This window comes from Pelophylax lessonae (assembly GCF_965119305.1).
Source record: "Pelophylax lessonae genome assembly, chromosome: 8".
NCBI classification, from domain to species: Eukaryota; Metazoa; Chordata; class Amphibia; order Anura; family Ranidae; genus Pelophylax; species Pelophylax lessonae.
The window spans coordinates 11,720,111-11,735,054 of NC_138775.1; the positions used below are offsets into that span (position 1 = coordinate 11,720,111).

At 48.0% G+C, this 14,944-nt stretch overlaps 1 protein-coding gene across 2 annotated transcripts in view; it reads right to left on the bottom strand.

The window, feature by feature from the left end:
* The window catches only part of SLC38A3 (solute carrier family 38 member 3), a 118,204-nt gene that overhangs the window by 17,722 nt on the left and 85,538 nt on the right, over positions 1 to 14,944 (bottom strand). For both annotated transcript variants that reach the window (XM_082265189.1, XM_082265188.1), the window contains exons 8-11: positions 13,122 to 13,204; positions 7,499 to 7,557; positions 2,137 to 2,307; positions 1,462 to 1,541 (exon numbers count right to left, since the gene is read on the bottom strand). In XM_082265189.1, coding sequence (XP_082121315.1) covers positions 1,462 to 1,541; positions 2,137 to 2,307; positions 7,499 to 7,557; positions 13,122 to 13,204 — 393 coding nt within the window. The remainder of the gene's footprint in view (positions 1 to 1,461; positions 1,542 to 2,136; positions 2,308 to 7,498; positions 7,558 to 13,121; positions 13,205 to 14,944) is intronic.

Here is a 14,944-nt window from a genome sequence, read left to right on the forward strand (position 1 = left end):
TCACTACATAATGCTCACTGACCGCCCTGACACTACATACTGCTCACTGACTGCCCTGTCACTACATACTGCTCACTGACCAGCTCTGACACTACATACTGCTCACTGACCAGCTCTGACACTACATACCGCTCACTGACTGCTCTACCACTACATACTGCTCACTGACCAGCTCTGACACTACATACCGCTCACTGACTGCTCTACCACTACATACTGCTCACTGACTGCTCTACCATTATACTGTATACTGCTCACATACTGCCCTGACACTACATACTGCTTACTGACTGCTCTACCACTATATACTGCTCACATACTGCCCTGACACTACATACTGCACACTGACTGCTCTACCACTATATACTGTTCACTGACCACCCAGCCACTGCATAGTGCTCACTGACCACCCTGTCACTACATACTGCTCACTGACCACCCTGTTACTACATACTGCTCACTGACAATGCTGCCACTACATACTGTTCACTAACTGTCCAGTCACTACATACTGCTCACTGACTGCTCTACCACTATATACTGCTCACATACTGCCCTGACATTACATAATGCTCACTGACTACTCTACCACTATATACTGTTCACTGACCACCCAGCCACTACATACTGCTCACTGACCGCCCTGTTACTACATACTGCTCACTGACAATGCTGCCACTACATACTGTTCACTAACTGTCCAGTCACTACATACTGCTCACTGACTAGCCTGCCACTACATACTGCTCACTGACCGCCCTGTCACTACATACTGCTCACTGACCGCCCTGTCACTACATACTGCTCACTGACCACCCTGTCACTACATACTGCTCACTGACCGCCCTGTCACTACATACTGCTCACTGACCGCCCTGTCACTACATACTGCTCACTGACCGCCCTGTCACTATATACTGCTCACTGACCGCCCTGTCACTACATACTGCTCACTGACCACCCTGTCACTATATACTGCTCACTGACCGCCCTGTCACTACATACTGCTCACTGACCGCCCTGTCACTATATACTGCTCACTGACCGCCCTGTCACTACATACTGCTCACTGACAATGCTGCCACTACATACTGCTCACTGACTGCCCCACTACATACTGCTCACTAACAGCGCTTCCACTACATACTACTCACTGACTTCCCCATTACATACTGCTCACTGACTTCCCCACTACATACTGCTCACTGACTTCCCCACTACATACTGCTCACTGACAGCTTCATTACAAACTGCTCTCTATTTGCCAAGCCACTACATACTGCTCACTGACTGCTCTGCCACTATATACTGCTCAATGACTGCCCCCAATACATACTGCTAACTCGCTGGACTCTGGTTGGTCGAGTAAGGACAGACTGCTGCACTTTTGCATGCCTGTTCATCCAAAAATGACACTGACAGTACTAATGAGACACCACATGTACATATGTGTATACTCACTCTTTCAGTTCGGTGTATATAGGAAGGACCTCTGGGTGACAGACAAAGGCAAACGCCATGATGGGAATAGTGTAGGCCGTCTGCAGAGAGAGGGATGGGGTATATATAGGTATATATAGGTACAAGTAAAAAATCACATAATGTCTGCGTTGGCATGCACTGTAATCTGGCATTCACAATGTCATCCTTTTTCTCACACCATTGCCCTGGACCGGCATCCTTTTGGTGACTACAGTGGATCATGTATGAGTAATGTGTGTGCCACTTGAAGTTCCCATAGGAAGCCCATATGACAGGGTGACACACACATCTGTAAAGGGAAAGAGCGTTGTCACTCTGACACCGGAAGTGCCGGAACCAGGATCTTCATGGCAGGATCACCAGGGATTATTTTAATGAAAGCTGCAGATTTATAAAGATTAAAAACATCTTGAAGTTTTATGAGATTTTAAAGGTCAGGTTTACAGTTACTACTGGCAGCAAAACCCATTTCTTGTAGAGTTTTGGTCTTACTATTCAAAAGATGAGAAGCTTTGCAGCCTAAAATCCCAGGAAAAATTTTGAAACAAAGTTGAAATCTTCCTTGTAGAAATGTTGCGGTGCAGAGCGATGTCTCCGGTTGTTACATTTAATAAACGGTGGAATGGATACATTGTGAAAGTCATGTGACCATACCTGGGAGTTCAGGGCGAACAGTTTGGGGGTGCATTGTCCCACGTCTGACTCCACGGTGGCGTGCCCGTTCTGATAGGCGTACCCGCTGGGCAGGGTGATGTTTTCTATCATAGTCTGGTTGAGGCTGTCCATCGGCAGCGGGCACGGGATCTGAAACTTTTTATAAATCACCTGAAAGTGAAAAAGAGATGGTAGATTGAATTTGGAAATACCAAAAATGAAGGTCACTTCTTTTCCTGAACCCCCGGCGTGCCGCGGCCCTGCAAAAGCTGAGAAACGCAATTAAGGCGACACAGCATTCGACAATTTCTTTTCAGTTTGAAAATGTAATTTCACCTTTTCAGAAAAAATGAAAAGGTGAACTGACACCCTACACCAAGGTTTCTCAACCAGGGTTCCTCCTGAGGTTACTAGGGGTTCCTCCTGAGGTTGCTAGGGGTTCCTCCTGAGGTTTGCTAGGGGTTCCTCCTGAGGTTTGCTAGGGGTTCCTCCTGAGGTTTACTAGGGGTTTCTCTAGAGGTTTGCTAGGGGTTCCTCCTGAGGTTTACTAGGGGTTCCTCTAGAGGTTGCTAGGGGTTCCTCCAGAGGTTGCTTGGGGTTCCTCCAGAGGTTGCTAGGGGTTCCTCCAGAGGTTGCTTGGGGTTCCTCCAGAGGTTGCTAGGGGCTTCTCCTGGGGTTTGCTAGGGGTTCCTCCTGAGGATTGCTAGGGGTTCCTCCTGAGGTTTGCTTAGGGTTCCTCCTGAGGTTTGCTAGGGGTTCCTCCTGAGGTTTGCTAGGGGTTCCTCCTGAGGTTTGCTAGGGGTTCCTCCTGAGGTTGCTAGGGGTTCCTCCTGAGGTTTGCTAGGGGTTCCTCCTGAGGTTTGCTAGGGGTTCCTCCTGAGGTTGCTAGGGGTTCTTTCCGGAGGTTGCTAGGGCTTAATTCAGCAGGGGCAATTTCTGCCTCTCAGATAAGTTCCCAATGACACCATTGTTCCTTTTAGCTATCTGTAAGGGGGGTAATTCTTCCCAATGATGACAAGAGTAAGGATCATTCTTCCCACTGACTGTCACTTTATTGTATCAGGAGTTGTAGATTTGTAATTTTTAGCAGGGGTTCCCCAAGACCAGAAATTTTATTTCAAGGGTTCCTCTGTGTTGAAAAGGTTGAGAAAGGCTGCTCTACACCCCCCCACCCCCACTCCATACTTATCCCTGTGGGTGATGAAGTTTCACCATCCATGCAGCCCAGTGCAGCAGTCCTGGGGTTTAACCACTTCAATACTGGGCACTTTTACCCCCTTCCTGCCCAGACCAATTTTCAGCTTTCTGTGCTCTCACACTTTGAATGACAATTACTCAGTCATGCAACACTGTATCCAAGCAAAATTTTTATAATTATAATTTTTTTTTTTTACACAAATAGAGCTTTCTTTTGGTTGTATTTAATCACTGTTTTTTTTGTTTTGTTTTTTGCGATATAGGCAAAGCAAATTTTGAAAAAATAAACCAGTTTTTTTAAGTTCTGTTATAAAATTTAGCAAATACTGTTTAAAAAAAATTTAGCAAATAAGTAATTTTTGTTTAAAAATTTGGGGCAGAATTTATACTTGGTCAATGAATGGATATTTTCTAGTTTTATTTTATTTATTTATTGATTGATTTCATGCAAATTACCTCACACTTAGTTGGAGTCCAGGATTTATATCGCATAACATTGAGTATTGAAAAACGTACAGAAATTGCGCTGATTTTTCTTTCCCATATGTTCATATAGCATAGCTATAGTTGATCTGCAGCACTTCTGGAAGTTTATATCAAAATACCACCAAAAGCTCTCTTTCCTAAAGAAAAAACCCCAAGGCGCCGGATCTTTTTATATTTGACAGAATTTATACTGCTACATATCTTTGGTAAAAAATCACCCAAATTAGTGTATATCATTTAGTCTGTATGAAAGTTATAAAGTCTACAAGCTAATCATTAAAAATTGATCATACTCTGATGGGCTACAGACAGGTACTCTTTATCACTAGGGCAATCAGGGCACAGCATTATAAAGGGTTAACCGTTTACTCACCGTTCTCGTAATCTCCTCCTCACACAGGATCGGTGTGTGAGGAGGAGAACCCAGTAATAGCGAGTTACCGCACTTTGTCTATATTTGTGGTGGCTGTGATTGGACACAGCTGGTCACGAGGTAAAGTGCCAATTTCACTGTCTTTTTACCCTGATTGGGGATGGGCTGTGTCCGAGGGACACGCCTTGTAATAGGAGTCACCTTGGTTGGGGGGGCCCATGGAACCCAGCTTACCTTAGAGAGGTTGAGGCTCCCCCAGGTTCCTCTTATGTGTAAGTCCCACTGTGTCTATTAGGGGCACAGGGTGACCAAGGAAATCATGGACAGGTACTTAATGGACACTGAGAATATGGTTTGGATTACTTCAAATGGGACACTAATATTTATCAAAAATATATGAAGATTTAATCCCACTTTACACTGTTAGACCTATAGCCTATTACCATGAAGTCTGTGACTTCTAAATAATGAAAGCATTGCTTAGATGTGGATTCCATGTACTTCAAGGTAGGAGACAGATAGTCTGCTACTGGGGTCTCCTGCTATTGTCTGTTTAATAAGGTGTTCTGTGTTTATACTTAGGATAATGTGTAATTTATTTTGTTTTAGCCTTGTTGCAGTGCTGAGTTAATTAACATTATAACAATTATAACATTGTCTAGATGTGGCTTCCCATTCACCTATTGTTTCTGTCCAGATGGGTAGCTAATTAGCTCAGGTTAATTATGTTCCTGTATACAATTTAATCTGCATATGATAATGTAATCAGGCTCACCTGACCTGTGTGTGTGGTATATATTGTATGTGAGTCTGTTTAATCAATGTTCCAGACCTTATACAAGCTATTCTCGGCTAGTTTTGTATGGGGGCGGCTAGAATATCTGATATCTATGTTCAAGACCGAAGGAAGCGGTATACTGACGGAAGCACACAAACACATTGTGGGGGTCGAAGTTCCGTTACACGCATCATCCCCAATTGCCGTGCTGCAAGGACGTCATATGATGTCCTTCCAGGTGGATATCATATGACGTCCTCCCATTCAGCACACATGCAGCGTGAACGGGAGGACGTCATATGATGTCCACCTGGAAGGACGAGAGGTTCCCACTGGCATCATCTTGCCATAGGCCGGGCGTGAACCAGTTAAAAACCGCACTGTTCATCCACTTTCCCTAGGGATGCCGGGACGGATCAGAGCAGTTCTGATTGGTCAGTTTTAGTACATGACTGCACTGATCAGTAAGAACCACTCTGATCTGTCCCAGTGTCCCTAAGTTAAGAAGAGGAACAGCGTGGTTTTCAAATCTCAGGACTGCTGCAGCGGGCTGCATGGGCGGTAAAAGCAGGGCCGGCGCCAGCATAAGAATACCTTAAGCAATCGTCTTAGGGCACCAGGATGGGAAGGGGGGAAGCGGAAAAACCTGAATTCCCAGCCACTTGCTGCTGATTCGGATTTCTAAAATACCTGTCTTGCATTTTCTAAGGCTGCACACTCTCTCCAAAGAAGGACGTTGCGCATATCTCCATTTCTCGCACTTCGCACCCAAGGCAGCCTACTCATTCCCATGGGGCTGCCTACATGCTGCAAAGAAAGCCTTTTGAGCTTTGCTTGTCTTTAAACTGTGCACTTTTTGCACCCAAAATGTTATGTCTTGTTCGCCTGGGGTGCAAGAGCAACATGAAGTAAATTTTAAAAAGTAGATTTCAAACCCGTGTTCAGTGTAAAGGCGGGGTCAGGCTCAGTTGACACTGCTGCGACTAAGGATCCGACTTGTGAGACCCCCAAGTCGCGTGACATGTGAAATCTCATGTTAGTCAATGAGAGCCGTCTTAACCACTTCTGGACTGGAAAGATTTCCCCCCTTAATGACCAGGCCATTTTTTTGCGAAAATTGATGACCTTTTTTTAACCACAAATAGAGCTTTCTTTTGGTGGTATTTGATCACCTGTGCGATTTATTTTTTATTTTTTTGCGCTATAAAGAAAAAAAGAGCGATAATTCTGAAAAAAAAATTTTTTTTCACTTTCTGCTAAATAACATTCCCAAAAAAAATTAAAAATCAAATTATTAAAAAAAAAAAAAAAAAAATCAAATTATTCGTTTAGGCAACTTTGTATTCTGCTACATATTTTTGGGTAAAAAAAATTCCAATACGCGTATTTTGATTGGTTTGCGCAAAAGTTATCGCGTCTACAAACTAGGGGAAAGATTTATGTCATTTTTTTTTTTTAAATGTAATGGTGGCGATCTGCTATTTTAAGCGGAACTGCAACATTGTGGCGGACTTACATTTTTTACACTTTTGGGGGGACCAGTGACATTACTACAGTAATCAGTGTTAAAAATATGCACTGTTACTGTACTAATGACACTGGCAGGGAAAGGGTTAACCAAGGGGCGATCAAAGGGTTAAGTGTGAACCTAGGGGGTGTTTTCTAACTGTATGGGGGAAGGACTTGTGAAATGACCATAGAGACCTGTGTTCCTATATAGAAGGATCACAGGCGCTCTGTGTTCATTCCAGAGAGAACAACGGTCGGCTGTGTTTACAACAGCAAACCGTCCTTCTCTCTTCACGGGGAGCAATCGCGGGTGCCCGGCGGCAATTGCGGCCTCTGGTCCCGTGGATTGGCATCCCTGCTGCCTAGTGGGGGCCCCCAGGAGCGCTCCCACAAACCAATGTACCCATACAAAACAACAAAATATACAAGTGGGCACTTTGTACCCACTTTTAATGTACAGAGAGGAAGAGGTGGAGCCTAAAGAGGAAGGGGTGTGGTTTACAGATGACAGGGCGGGTCTGAAACAGGAAGGGGTGTGGCCTTGACAGGAAGGGGTGGGTCATAGGTAAATTAGGGGGTGTACGAGTTTAGTTCGGCCTAGGGCAGCCCAAAACCTAAATACACCACTGGCGAGCGGTCGGTGATTGGGTAATTAGCAATACTGAAGTTGCACCGACCTTAGAAAAAGTTCCTATACTACTTCAAGGCACCTTCTATACAACTTCTATTCTATTCTATATAGCAGGACCCAGGAGGTCGCCGGGCAAGTCACGTGACTTTCCGGTCGCGGCAGTGTGAACCAGGCCTTATTGTTAAAGCCTAATTGAAGAAGCTGAAGTTAGAAGCTGATTGGCTCCCACGAAGAGCTGCACCAGATTCTGAGTGCTCCGCTTTTAGTAAATCCTCCCCCTAATGTGTCTGAATAGTATTGCAGCATATGTATCCTAAAACAGAGTGTAACGTTATAGATGTATATATTGCGGTGATACAGTATAATGTACTATAAAGTGATCACTTACTGAGCCCAGAAAGAACACCATACAGCTTAGTGAAAATCCGCTGGTGTAACCCAAATACCCTGTAAGGAGGAAATACAAACTTTTAGAAGTTGGTCAGGAATTATATTAGCATAGTAACAGTTCATATCCTGCACTGATCAGTATGAAACAGCCTTGTGACAGTTGGATAAATGGCTGTGTCCTCAGGCTGTCCTGGGCAACAAAAAACAAACACAAGGACGCCATGGCCTAGTGCATTATCCTCTAAAAGGTTTATTCAAATAAAAAGGTATAAAAATACTCACCTAAATCTGGAAAGGCTCACGCGTTTCGAGGCTTAGGCTCTTCCTCAGAGCCTCTGTTCTGGGCAATGTGCTGTGTCTGTGCTGGGCAACGTGCTGTGTCTGTGCTGGGCAACGTGCTGTGTCTGTGCTGGGCAACGTGCTGTGCCTGTGCTGGGCAACGTGCTGTGTCTGTGCTGGGCAACGTGCTGTGTCTGTGCTGGGCAACGTGCTGTGTCTGTGCTGGGCAACGTGCTGTGTCTGTGCTGGGCAACGTGCTGTGTCTGACTGTCTGTGCTGAGCAACGTGCTGTGTCTGTGCTGGGCAACGTGCTGTGCCTGTGCTGGGCAACGTGCTGTGTCTGTGCTGGGCAACGTGCTGTGTCTGTGCTGGGCAACGTGCTGTGTCTGTGCTGGGCAACGTGCTGTGTCTGTGCTGGGCAACGTGCTGTGTCTGTGCTGGGCAACCTCCCTGTCTGTGCTGGGCAACGTGCTGTGCTGTGTCTGTGTTGGGCAACATGCCGTGTCTGTGTTGGGCAAGGTGCCGTGTCTGTGCTGGGCAACGTGCTGTGTCTGTGCTGGGCAACGTGCTGTGTCTGTGCTGGGCAACGTGCTGTGTCTGTGCTGGGCAACATGCTGTGTCTGTGGTGGGCAACGTGTTGTGTCTGTGCTGGGCAACGTGCTGTGTCTGTGCTGGGCAACGTGCTGTGTCTGTGCTGGGCAACGTGCTGTGTCTGTGCTGGGCAACGTGCTGTGTCTGTGCTGGGCAACGTGTTGTGTCTGTGCTGGGCAACGTGTTGTGTCTGTGCTGGCAACGTGCTGTGTCCGTGCTGGGCAACGTGCTGTGTCTGTGCTGGGCAACGTGTTGTGTCTGTGCTGGGCAACCTGCTGTGTCTGACTGTGCTGAGCAACATGCTGTGTCTGTGGTGGGCAACGTGCTGTGTCTGTGGTGGGCAACATGCTGTGTCTGTGGTGGGCAACGTGCTGTGTCTGTGGTGGGCAACATGCTGTGTCTGTGGTGGGCAACATGCTGTGTCTGTGGTGGGCAACGTGCTGTGTCTGTGCTAGGCAACGTGCTGTGTCTGTGCTGGGCAACGTGCTGTGTCTGTGCTAGGCAACGTGCTGTGTCTGTGCTAGGCAACGTGTTGTGTCTGTGCTAGGCAACGTGTTGTGTCTGTGCTAGGCAACGTGCTGTGTCTGTGCTGGGCAACGTGCTGTGTCTGTGCTGGGCAACATGCTGTGTCTGACTGTGCTGAGCAACATGCTGTGTCTGTGGTGGGCAACGTGCTGTGTCTGTGCTGGGCAACGTGCTGTGTCTGTGGTGGGCAACATGCTGTGTCTGTGCTGGGCAACATGCTGTGTCTGTGCTGGGCAACATGCTGTGTCTGTGCTGGCCAACATGCTGTGTCTGTGGTGGGCAACGTGCCGTGTCTGCGGTGGGCAATATGCTGTGTCTGTGGTGGGCAACATGCTGTGTCTGTGCTGGGCAACATGCTGTGTCTGTGCTGGGCAACGTGTTGTGTCTGTGCTGGGCAACGTGCTGTGTCTGTGCTAGGCAACGTGCTGTGTCTGTGCTGGGCAATGTGCTGTGTCTGTGCCAGGCAACGGTCAGAGTCACTCTTTCTCTGCTGATTCTGTAGCTTTAAATGCCATTTAAAATGCTGCTCTGTGACTGAGCCACTAATCGCAGCAATGCTGTGACACAGACCATGATTGGCTGCAATCACCATGTTATAGGTAATGATTTGCTGCAATTGCCGTCACACAGCCCATGATTGGCTACAGTCGCTGTGACTCACATCATAACTGGCTACAGTTGATCTGACACAGATCATGATTGGCTGCAACCACCGTGACACAGACCATGATTGGCTGCAATAACCATTACACAGACCCATGACTGGCTGCAATCACCGAGACACAGACCATGATTGGCTGTAATAACCATTATATAGGCAATGATTTGCTGCAATTGCTGTGACACAGATAATATTTGCCTGCAATCACTATGACACAGACCATGATTGGCTGCAATCACCATGATATAGGCCATGATTGGCTGCAACTGCCATGACAAAGATCATGATTGGCTGCAAATACCATGACAAAGACCATAATTGGCTGCAATCACAGTGACACAGACCATGATTGGCTGCAATCACCGTGACACAGACCATGATTGGCTGCAATCACAGTGACACAGACCATGATTGGCTGCAATCCTTGACACACAGACCATGATTAGCTGCGATCACCATGACACAGACCATGATTGCCTGCAATAGGCATGACAGGGACCATAACAGGCTGCAATCACCATGATACGAATCATAATTGGCTGTAGTTGCTGTGACATAGACCATGATTGGCTGCAGTTGCCATGACATAGACCATGATTGGCTACCGTCGATGTGACACACACCACGATTGACTACAGTCGCTGTGACACACACCATAATTGGCTGTGGTTGCTGTGACATGGACCATGATTGGCTACAGTCGCTGTGACACACACCATGATTGGCTACAGTCGCTGTGACACACACCATAATTGGCTACAGTCGATGTGACACAAACCATGATTGGCTACAGTCGATGTGACACACACCATAACTGGCTACCATCGATGTGACACAGACCATGATTGGCTACAGTCGATGTGACACACACCATAACTGGCTACCATCGATGTGACACAGACCATGATTGGCTACAGTCGATGTGACACAGACCATGATTGGCTACAGTCGATGTGACACAGACCATGATTGGCTACAGTCGATGTGACACAGACCATGATTGGCTACAGTCGATGTGACACACGCTATGATTGGCTAAAGTCGATGTGACACAGACCATGATTGGCTGCACTTACAGTGACACAGACCATGATTGGCTACAGTCGATGTGACACAGACCATGATTGGCTACAGTCGATGTGACACACACCATGATTGGCTGCACTTACAGTGACACAGACCATGATTGGCTACAGTCGATGTGACACAGACCATGATTGGCTACAGTCGATGTGACACAGACCATGATTGGCTACAGTCGATGTGACACAGACCATGATTGGCTGCACTTACAGTGACACAGACCATAAATGGCTGCAATTCATTCCTAGCAACAAAATGCAATTCTGTGGCTGCCGCAAATCACCGCTACAAAACCACGTGTCTTTTTTGTTCTGAATTCATGAAGACTCTCACTGTCTTCAGTTCTAAGAACAGATGGCGGCATCTTCACTGGAAATTTGTATTACTTCTTCTGGATCCACATTATTGGGAAATAATTAACTTTTTGTTTTTTAAACTTTAATATAGACATTAATTATTGATATCTCTCAAATATTATCTGCCTGTATTGAACGGCAACCAATCAGTTTAAAGCATTCATTTTCCAACTCAGGATTGAACCTGATTTGGTGGAAGAGGCACAGAGGTTGCAGCTCCCAGGTCACATGACCCAGTGAGGGCACCAGACTTCATCCGATGGCAGGCAAGTGTGTTATATGTGCTGAAAGGGGAGCCCAGACCACCTGGAAAGTGCACAGACCCCCTAGAGGGAGCACAGAACACCTGGAGGATGCAAAGACCACCTGGAGGGTGCAAAAACAACTTTGAGGGTGCACATACCGCCTGAAGGATGCACACACCACCTGGAAGGTGCACATACCACCTGGGGGGGGGGGGTTCCCAGACCACCTGGAGGGTGCACATACCACCTGGAGGATGCACAGACCACATGGAGGGTACACATAACACCTGGAGGATGCACAGACCACCGGGAGGATGCAAAGACCACCTGGAGGGTGCAAAAATAACTTTGAGGGTGCACATACCGCCTGAAGGATGCACACACCACCTGGAAGGTGCACATACCACCTGGGGGGGGGGGGGGGTTCCCAGACCACCTGGAGGGTGCACATACCACCTGGAGGATGCACAGACCACATGGAGGGTGCACACAGACCAACTGGAGGATGCACAGATAACCTGGAGGGTGCACAGACCACCTGAAGGATGTACAGACCACCTTAAAGGTGCACATACCACCTGGAGAGTGCACGGACCACCTAGAAGGTGCACATACCACCTGGAGGGTGCACATACCACCTGGAGAGTGCACATACCACCTGGAGGGTGCACATACCACCTGGAGAGTGCACAAACCACCTGGAGGGTGTATAGACCAGCTGGAGGGTGAACATACCACCTGGAGGTTGTACAGACCACTTTGAGGGTGCTCAGCATTCTCCATGAAGGACTATTTACAGCGGTGCAGTGAAAAAAACAGAAATAACTCAGATGAGCAAATAAATGTAATTAAGGGAACAGCAATGGGGTCCAACTAGAGTCCAAGTGAAGGAATTGCACTGGGGCCCCTAGGCAGTGGCGTATTTCGGTTTTGTGCTGCCCTAGGCCTGACTAAAATTGTGCACCCCTTAATTTAAATATGATCCACCCCTTCCTGTAAAGGCCACACCCCTTCCTATTTATGACCCACCCTGTAAACCACAGACCACAACCACAGTCTATCAGTGCAGCCTCATCAGTTCCCATAAGTTCAGCCTCATCAGTGCAGCATATCAGTGCAGCCTCATTAGTTGCCATCAGTGCAGTTTATCAGTACCCAGTGCCCACCATTGCTGCCTCATCAGTGGTCATCAAAGCAGCATATTAGTGCCCATCAGTGCAGCATATTAGTGCCCATCAGTGCAGCATATGAGTGCCCATCAGTGCCAGGAGGTAGAAGAGAGTAGGCGGAGCATTTGACTGCAGTGCCACACTTATCAGCATTGGCGGCCGTCAGGCCAGTTGTATAAGTGTGGTCGGCGGCCTGCGGTCTGTCTGAATGTCCTCCCACGACCGGTATTATTATACTGGTAGGTAGCAGTGTGACCGCTTTATGGGGGTACCAGACTGATTTGCCTCCTGGACCCTGCCCTCGGGCCCAATTCACCACATAAGACTGGCACTATACAAAACGTGTAGCGCAAGCCGGTGGGGACCCTTTTCGTGCCGGGAGGAGGCTGTTTTTTTTTCATGCAGAGTGCTGCCCTAGGCCTGGGCCTTGTTGGCCTAGGCCAAGATACAGCACTGCCCCTAGGTCTGTATCCTCACCACTGATCTGGCTGGTGGTGGTACACACATTAATAAATCTGGTCTTATCTTTCTATAGTAGATAACGCTCCTCCTGCCATTCTCTATGTACATGGTCTCATGTAGCTCGGTGGCTGTCACTTTGTATCTGCACTGAATCCTCTGGATCACGTCAGCAGCGCTCCGTGTCCATTGGGATTTTCTTTTTTTGCATCCATCATATTAAACGTAGAAGACAAATCTCTGCATTACTCACCCAACTGCTTCATCAACGCCAGAGGCAGGATGACGCTGACCGACACCATGATCACCAAGTAATTCCCGTTTAGGTACCAGTCCCTGGAAGGGGGACACACAAGGGTTAGTTAAAGGGTCATAGACGGACTGAGTGCAGCACAATGGGGGGTCAATATTGTAGAAATTCCATTTTCGCCCCATTTTTCCTAAACTCTGCGCCATTTCTTCCCCTTCTCACCAGCAAAATCACCAAGACACGTTTAAAGTGGAACTCCGGGCAGAACATATTTTACTAGTTGTGGACAGAGTGGGGGAGGTTAGATCCTCTGTCAGGTTTAATTGCCATGTAGGACCCTGTCAGGGAGATTTCCCCGCCCAGTTATAAGGGAACATCTGCTAAATGCAGAAAGAGTGATGAGACCTGACAGAGGTTCTAACCCTTCTCCAATCCATCCAAAATAACATTTTGTGGCATGAGTCCCCCTTTAATAAATGAGCCTTTTAACCCTTTAGTTGCTGATGAACTACTGCTGTTATTAGGGCATCCTGTGACTTGTAGTTCCTCAGGGGGCCCTAGGTTTAGAAATCTGGGATGACCCCATCCAGGGGTGGGGGTGGGTACAGGGCACAGGGAAGTGTCAGAGGGGGCGTTTTGTGGTGCGCACACCCCGCGTGCTGCCAGCTCTGCTGTGTTTTTCCACTTCTCCCTCTCTGCTCTGTGCGGTATTTTTAGGAGCTGTGAGTTCATACGGGGCTGGAAGGGCCGGCTGCATCTCTATTAGGAGACATGGATATCCACAGGGGACAGAGACATGTACAGAGCAACAGTATGAGAGCCCTGCATGAAAGAGAATGGGGGGGGGGGGACAGAGGGGAAACTGGGGGTATAGAAGGAGGGATAGAAAGGTAAGGGAGAGAATTGAGGGGGGGGGGGATAAATGAAGAGGGACAGAGACATGTACAGAGCAACAGTATGAGAGCCCTGCATGAAAGAGAATGGGGGGGGGGGGTACAGAGGGGAAACTGGGGGTATAGAAGAGGGGATAGAGAGGTGAGGGAGAGAATTGAGGGGGTGGGGGGTACAGAGACATGTACAGAGCAACAGTATGAGAGCCCTGCATGAAAGAGAATGGGGGGGGGGTACAGAGGGGAAACTGGGGGTATAGAAGGGGGATAGAGAGGTGAGGGAGAGAATTGAGGGGGGGGGGGCAGAGACATGTACAGAGCAACAGTATGAGAGCCCTGCATGAAAGAGAATGGGGGGGGGGGTACAGAGGGGAAACTGGGGGTATAGAAGGGGGATAGAGAGGTGAGGGAGAGAATTGAGGGGGGGGGCAGAGACATGTACAGAGCAACAGTATGAGAGCCCTGCATGAAAGAGAATGGGGGGGGGGGGTACAGAGGGGAAACTGGGGGTATAGAAGGGGGATAGAGAGGTGAGGGAGAGAATTGAGGGGGGGGGGACAGAGACATGTACAGAGCAACAGTATGAGAGCCCTGCATGAAAGAGAATGGGGGGGGGGGTACAGAGGGGAAACTGGGGGTATAGAAGGGGGGATAGAGAGGTGAGGGAGAGAATTGAGGGGGGGTGGGGGGGACAGAGACATGTACAGAGCAACAGTATGAGAGCCCTGCATGGAAATTAATGGGGGGGGGGGGGGTACAGAGGGGAAACTGGGGGTATAGAAGGGGGATAGAGAGGTGAGGGAGATAATTGGAGGGGGGGGGGAAATGAAGAGAAAAGAGGGGAGATGAAGATGGGGTGGGGGCAGGGATTGAGAGGGGGTACATAGAAGGAGAGGGGGGGGTATAATATTACAATTAAGATTGGGAGATTAAAGG